Here is a 7,514-nt window from a genome sequence, read left to right on the forward strand (position 1 = left end):
TGGACTAGCTCAACTCATAGCAATGAGATATGGTTTTAATAACTATTGTTGAATTTAATGTCTAATTGTACTATTGTGGCCCTCCGGTATCATATCTTGTGATTTTGCGGAACTATATGATACTGGTGTTGATATATAATACAAACTCTGTAAATACGAGGTTGTACTACTCATAAGTTATAGACAATGCGATTCCGCTCAGACTTTATGCAAAGCATATGGCCTACCTTCTAGTAATTTCAACATTTAATGATTTAAATGACATAAGGTTTTTTTAAATAAAAATTTAAAAGTAACAGTATAATAGTAATATTTGAAACAACTTGCATCAAATAGCAAGAAGCAATAATAAATTATTCTCATTCCACTACCTGGAATTTGGGATATATCTTAACAACAATAATGATAGGTCATCTTGAAATTCTCTGCTTTTGTTATCAGATACCTCCAAATAGAAGAAACTCTCACTATTGCCAGGTCACTGCTATGGGACTTCTTACAATGTAATGTGCAGAAATCCAAACCAGTGACCCAAAAGATGAACTACCGGAAGCTCTTGCTCTTCCATCTACAACAAAGGTGACATTATAACTCAGCTTCTCACCCACTTTTCCAAAACTCAAATTCTTTGGTTCCACAGTGACTGATACTCCCATTGGTTTCTCTACTTTCACTGCATAATTACTTTTGTGGTACCCTACATTAGTGACTAACCTCTTGTAGGTCACACTAGCCTTCTTGGTACTTCTGCTACTGAACAAAACTGCAAATGAAGGGTAGTTCAAGTCACCAGGTTGAAGGCCTCCATCAATGGAGCAAGTAGAATTACCCCCTAATAATATAGCAATCTGGGAGGAAGTATAGTTCAGGCTACACAGGTAGCTTAAATAGCCTTGTGTGGTAATGTCATAGACCAGCCCAGGATTAGAAGCCCTTTCTGGATCAACATGTCCTGAGCCTAAAGCAAAAGGGTTAGCCATTTCTGATGACCTGTTTGAGCTGATATCTCCAATTGGGCGTCCTCCGTGGTTCAAAGTGTAAGCCGTGGTCATAAGGGCTGATTTTATAGCAGCAGGAGACCAATCTTTATGCGCAGACTTAACTAAAGCTGCTACGCCACTCACATGAGGACAAGACATTGAAGTGCCAGAGACTATGTTAAATAGTACACTTCTTTTGTCACTTTTGAGGGAACTTGGACTAGTTTTGGGGGGCCAAGCAGCCAAAATGTTCACACCAGGTGCGGTCAGATCTGGCTTTATAACATCTGGTCCTACCAAACTGGGTCCTCTAGAAGAAAAGGCAGCCATTGTTGGTGCATTAGAATCTCCATATACAGTCCCTATAAAGGAAATTGAGGCTGTTGGACTTTTATCTGCTAAAACATAACTTCTAATGGTTTTGGATGCAGAAGCTCCTAATGAAGTTGCTGGTATAACATGGGCATCGGCAAAAAGCTCTTCTCCTTGGGATGCAGAGTTAAGCAGAATCATTCCTACCCCACCTGCCATTTTCACTACCTCTCCTTTCAGAGTTCTGCCAGTGATTCCTCTCTCACAAGCAACCATTTTCCCCTTCACAAGCTTTGGATCAAGTGAGCCCCTAATGCAATACTGTGCTAATCTTTCACTTCCATTGTTTGCTGCTGATTTTCCATAAAGAAGAAACAATTGCTTTGTGGGTTTGCCTTTATACAGAGAAGACCCTTTGAAAACCTGGCCATTCCCAAGCTTCACCTTTGTTAAGAAGCTTCTATCAGTGTAGCTAGCAGCCACAGTCATGAGCCATGGAGCTACATTTCCTACACTTGATTTGGAAGGACCTGAGTTACCTGCAGAACAAGAGACAAAAATCCCCTTTTGGATTGCTCCAAATGAGGCTATGGCTATGCTATCACTGTAATAAGGCCTGGCTGCGCCGCCTAATGAGAGTGACAATACGTCAACCCCATCCGCAATTGCTTTATCTGTTGCTGCTATTATATCTGAGTTTGTGCATCCCAAGGGCCAGCATACTTTGTAAGCTGCTATTCTTGAAGTATACCTAATATACAATTTCACAATTATCCCATTTTTTGACTATATATTTGAATAATAGTATAAGTGCAGAAGCAAACTATTCTTTGGGTTATTGAAGAATGCATGTTCCATCAATTCAAAGTCTCATAAGATAGTTTATCATTATCTTTATTGTTACTTCGGTTACACGTGGTGTGTATGTGCTTTTCTGTCCCAGTTCAATAATCTTCTTGCCTCTTGTGCGATTCTGGTGGAAACAACTCCAGAAAATATGTATTGTCCAATGGGAAAAGGAAACAACACTCCACTGTGCTTTCGAGATAGGGTCCTACCACGTGTTAGGCCCATGCCCAACTGATTCCAAGTTTTTTAAAATCTGGTTGAGCCATTGGGCGAACTTTATATTGGGTACAAAATCTGGTTCTTCACTTGGTTTGGTAATTCAGTGGGTTCCGTCCGGCCTAGTTATAATGTTATATTAAGCCGAGTTAGATTAGACCCGGGGGGAAAAAACAAAATTTACATGCTAGGCTTTGGTTGGATTGGCAATCTAGCTCAATTACTTGGTTTCTTAAAATGCGAGATCAAGTTGAGTGAGCCCGCTGGCAACTTTTTTTTTTTCCAAAACAAAATTACTACTTCTTTTTCAAAACAAAGGAACTACCTTTCATGCGTCAGTGCGTCACTTATGAAGCCTATGGATTCTAAATGCTATTCAAGTATTTGTTGAAGGGAAACTATCCCTATTAATTACACATATTAAAGTGGATTTTATTAATAGAGGTAGTTTTAATGTAAATAATTAAATAGAATATTTTTTAAAAAATCAACACATATTATTTATAAATAATTGAATTAATTTTTTTTATATTTATAAATTAGTTATCTAGTTTCTAGCTTTATAACTAGAGGAAGTAGCAATTACCTCATTCCAGCGGCTGTACCTTTAGCAAAGCCAAACAAGCTGGCATTATCCACCAAACCACCGGCAGCAGTAGATGCAGTGTGAGTTCCATGGCCTTCGGAATCCCTTGAAGAGCGATAATCCACAGTCTCACTGATCCTCCCAGCAAACTTCTCATACCCTTTGAAAAACGCCCTTGCTCCTATCAGCTTCTTGTTACAGTTCGCAGAAGAAAACTGTGTGCCATTTTCACAAACACCTTTCCATCTAGAAGGTACTGGAGACATCCCTGAGTCTCTAAAGCTCACATGTTCAGGCCAAATCCCCGAATCAAGCACTCCAATGATCACGTCAGAAGCCAAGTTTGATTCACTCCAAAGCCCTCTTCCTTTTGAAAGCCCAAGAAAATGGGGTGTGTAAGTTGTGTGGAGATGCACGAGTTCATCAGGTATGGCTGTGAGAAAACCATCGATTTGGTTTAAGGACTCGAGGTGGGAAGGCGATAAATGAGCAGAAAAACCAAACATGGTTGTTTCATATACGTAAAGAAGGTCTGGATTTGATGATGATGTCTGTTCTTTTTCTTCTTCATCTTCTTCTTCTACTTGGGAGATGGAATCAAGGATTGATTCGTACCATGGTTTTGTGATGTCTTGAGAATGAACGGAGGATTTGATTTTGGTCTTGTCCATGTAGATTATGTACGTCTGTTTCTCCATCACTGCTCTTGATGTGTTTGTCACCATCATCATGGTTACCAACAATAGTGTGAGTGTTTTGAAAATCATGGTTCCTGTAATAAAAATGAAAGGGATGATTTAAAGCAAACACCATTATAATCAACAAGTTTATCTCTGAAAAGGAAGTTTAATTTGCTTGCACGCCATTGTTTAGTGTAAAAAACAGTACTATATAATCTGCTTTAATATATGCAATTGCAAACTTGTTTATACCTTATGAGATGTCCTAGCTATAGGGCCTGGATTAGTGGCTACGGATAAACAATAACGCTTCAAATAATATTTAAAAAGAAATAAGGATATTGGAGAATTCAAGAAACATTGTGACTTTTATCTTTCTTTTTTAATTTTTACATGACTATATGCTATATGGTATTATTGGATCAGACTTTAGCATTATCATTGAGGTTTGAAATCATAAATAACTAGGCACTTGATTTTTAAATGTAAGATTTTAATCCACTTTATCTACTAAATTTATAATTTTGTTCCCAAACTATACTATTTTTTGTATATGCAAGGATTTTCATCAAAAAATAGTTCCAATACAAGAACCAACATGTAAAGTTTAACTAATTTACTTAATCTCTGTATTGGTTATTGAGTTCCTATATCTAAAATCAGAGGGAGTAGTATAATTTGAGCAAGAGACTAAAGATGAAAGGAATTGAAGCTAGCTAGATTATAGAAGCTAGAGAGGGCAAGGATCCATACCTCTTTGATTTGAGCCAAGATGGGAAATGTGATGTAACAAATAAATGTATGAGAGCGCAGCATACACACACACACATATATAAGCACACAACCCTGAAGAAGGTGAGCACTTGGGCATTATTATTATCTTCTGTACTCATAGCGATACAAAAAGATAACTTTTTCTTTCCTTTATCTTCACGGCATTATTCACGCCCGTATATGAATAATGATAACATTCTTAGATGTTTCAGAAAGTATGAAAAAAAGGGTTTTCCATTTTAATATAGTTTATGAGAAATTTGTTACATGAAGATCATTGTGAATTCCGGGTGAACATGTGATTGAAAAGGAAATGATATAATACACTAATTGATATGTAATGAGATACAAGCATCAATGTTTGTCTACGCTATTAATTAAGTGAAATTGAAGCAATGAATCTATGATGAGTTTTAGAAAAGAAAAATGGAAATTGCAAGAATATTAAAGCACATAATAATTAGGAGAAGCCTCATCTCAATAGTTATCTTAAGATATTCATATAAAAAGAAAACTGAAGGGGTTAGATATATCTTTTCTCTGTTTACAACAGATAACAAAAATGAAAAAGATAGTGGTGGAGAGTATATGAGATATCGATCTACATTTTATCTCTCCCAAACTTGCTTTTAAATGAGAGAAAGAGACGTAGATGGTACAGTTTTCTTATAGGACAAACTTTAGGTCAAGTTTCCTGCAATTATTATATCAAATTCTTCAATCACACTTTGCTTAGTATCTTTTTTTGCCCCCTCATATCATCATCTAATTAGAAACCTACATGCAAAAAGTAGGATATGAATTTGACATCATGGTTATAGGGAACTTAAACTAAGTTCTATCTGTACCTATATTAATTATTTTCCTGAAATTAGTCATTTTGTTTCCCACTGGCTCCCATATTAGATGTAAAAGTTAGATAATTAATTTACATATATTAAAAAGATAAATTAATTTTTTCATTTATAGAAAAAATGTATTACTTTTTTTTAAAATACCCCTTTAATTATTTGCAATAGAAACTATCCCATATGAAAACTTTTAATTTCTTTAATATATGTAATTAATAAAGATAATTTGAAAAAAATTATAAATTTAAGAAATAAAATGGATTAAAGTTTTATATTTGAAACCAAAACAAACCTCTCAATTAGCTCTTATATTTAGGATATGGAAGGAAGCATGTAGTTTTTTCTCATCTATCTAAATATAAAGAAAAAAATTTCGCTCAACTTTTATATATCTTCCTTCCATTGTCTCTTCTTCCCTTTTGTTTGTTCTCACTTTCTCTCCTCATCAAACAAATTATTACTCTCTTTGATTATATGATTATGATGTTTGTGTCATCTTCCAGCTAACTGATCACGTTCCTTAGCTAATTGATGACAACACAATTATACTACCTTCAGTTTTTAATATAAAAGCTAATTAACTAATTTGAGTAGATTAAAAAAGTTTGTTAAGTTAGTTATTTGTAATAAATAAGTACTGCTATTGTTTTTCTCTAAAATACACTTGCTAATTATGTGTATGAGCTAGAACTATCATTTGATGAAACTTTTAACATGTACAAGTACTACAAGGCTAAAAAAATAGATAAATATGAGAGATAAAGTGGATTGGAGTTTATATTTAGGATCAAATTAAAAGTCAAACTAGTTTTTATATTAAAAACTAGAGGTAGTATTGTATTTAGGTTATTCAATAATTTCAGCTCATTATTCCATTCTTTCAGTAGTGGAAAAAGTCAATACTTCCACAAACATTACACTGAATATCTCCAATAGAGATGAGAATTCCTCCACATAAATGATAATGATGACATTTCCAATAAGTCCAATTAATTTTGTGGAAATCTGCTCAGAAGCCAAAAGGATAATGACCATCCGTTTTGGAGCTTTTGGGAGAGGTCAGACTTTCTAAGTGGAATATATATTCTGCATCTGATTTTAATTATAAAACCTCATTTACAGTCTACAAATAAGATCTTATAATTATGATCGGAGTTAGTAGTAAGTATAAATTTGTGTGTGCACGTAATTAACATATATGTGCTTTGTGTGCATATAACGGTGCTTCATGATCAATCAATCAAACACTTCCATTTCTTTGATTAAGAAATTCTAAAATGTGACTTACATGTTGAACTGAAAGAGGGTATAACTTTAATTTTTGAATTATTAATGATTAACTTAAAAAATTTTAATATTTGATTTACCTTTCATTTAAAAAAAAGTATTTCCTATGGTTTTAAATATAAAATTCAAATAACTAATTAATTTATAGGAATTAACAAAATTAATTTAGTTCTTAGTAAAACATACATATTGATTTTGCTAAAACACCCTTTAATCATTTTTAACAAGAATTATTACATATGAATATTATTTCTTTAATATACGTAATAAATAGAAATATTTTGAAAAAAAAATGGGGTAATAAACCTCACAGTTACTATATTTAGTATTTTTCTTCGTCATCTTCATGATGATCCATGATCTTCACATGTCATTCTGATCCGATCTCGATCGGACGTTCCTTGGAGTCCAATTCAAGGTTGAGTGCTACGCAACAGACACACAAACAAACAAACGCAAATATAAAAGTACTTTGGGACATTATTACATGTTTGGACTTTGGAAAAATATATGTGTGTGTGTGTGTGAATGATGCACAATGATTGCGTGGTTGCCACATTTTGATGGGATCATATTATTTTCCTTCACGTACCTAATTATAATACATACGGGGAAGCCATTTACATCATTAATTCATTTAATGACATTTTAAATTTTTAAAAAAATTGTTAATTAAAAGGTCATTTATAATTATATAATATCTATTTATATCGTTGTATATATAAGAATCTTAATTACAAATTACTAAGAGTGATATATGTTACATCTTGCCAAATTTGACCTTGGAAATGTAAAAAATAAATTAGACAGAGGGTCAAATGGTAAAGTAGATGCAGAGATGAAACAACTTTTTAGTTGAGATCTGACTGTTATCTGAACTGATATTTTTGAAATTTTCGGTTCAGAAAGGATAAAATGGAAAAATTGGAAAAAAATTTAAAATATTCCTGAAAAACAGTACAAAGGTAAATTAAAGGTT

General features: G+C 33.6%; 1 protein-coding gene across 1 annotated transcript; it reads right to left on the reverse strand.

The window, feature by feature from the left end:
• Nucleotides 1–253: 253 nt before the first annotated feature.
• On the reverse strand, nt 254–4,429 carry LOC114756399 (subtilisin-like protease SBT1.1). The gene is made up of 3 exons (XM_028945336.1): nt 4,377–4,429; nt 2,944–3,715; nt 254–2,043 (listed from the first exon to the last, which is right to left on the reverse strand). The coding sequence occupies exons 2-3, from the start codon at nt 3,708–3,710 to the stop codon at nt 468–470; spliced, it is 2,343 nt and encodes a 780-aa protein (XP_028801169.1). The 5' UTR covers nt 3,711–3,715; nt 4,377–4,429; the 3' UTR covers nt 254–467.
• Nucleotides 4,430–7,514: the final 3,085 nt, after the last annotated feature.

The sequence above is a fragment of the Neltuma alba genome, unplaced genomic scaffold (assembly GCF_004799145.2).
Source record: "Neltuma alba isolate B1F8T4 unplaced genomic scaffold, ASM479914v2 tig00010393_pilon, whole genome shotgun sequence".
Classification (NCBI taxonomy): domain Eukaryota; kingdom Viridiplantae; phylum Streptophyta; class Magnoliopsida; order Fabales; family Fabaceae; genus Neltuma; species Neltuma alba.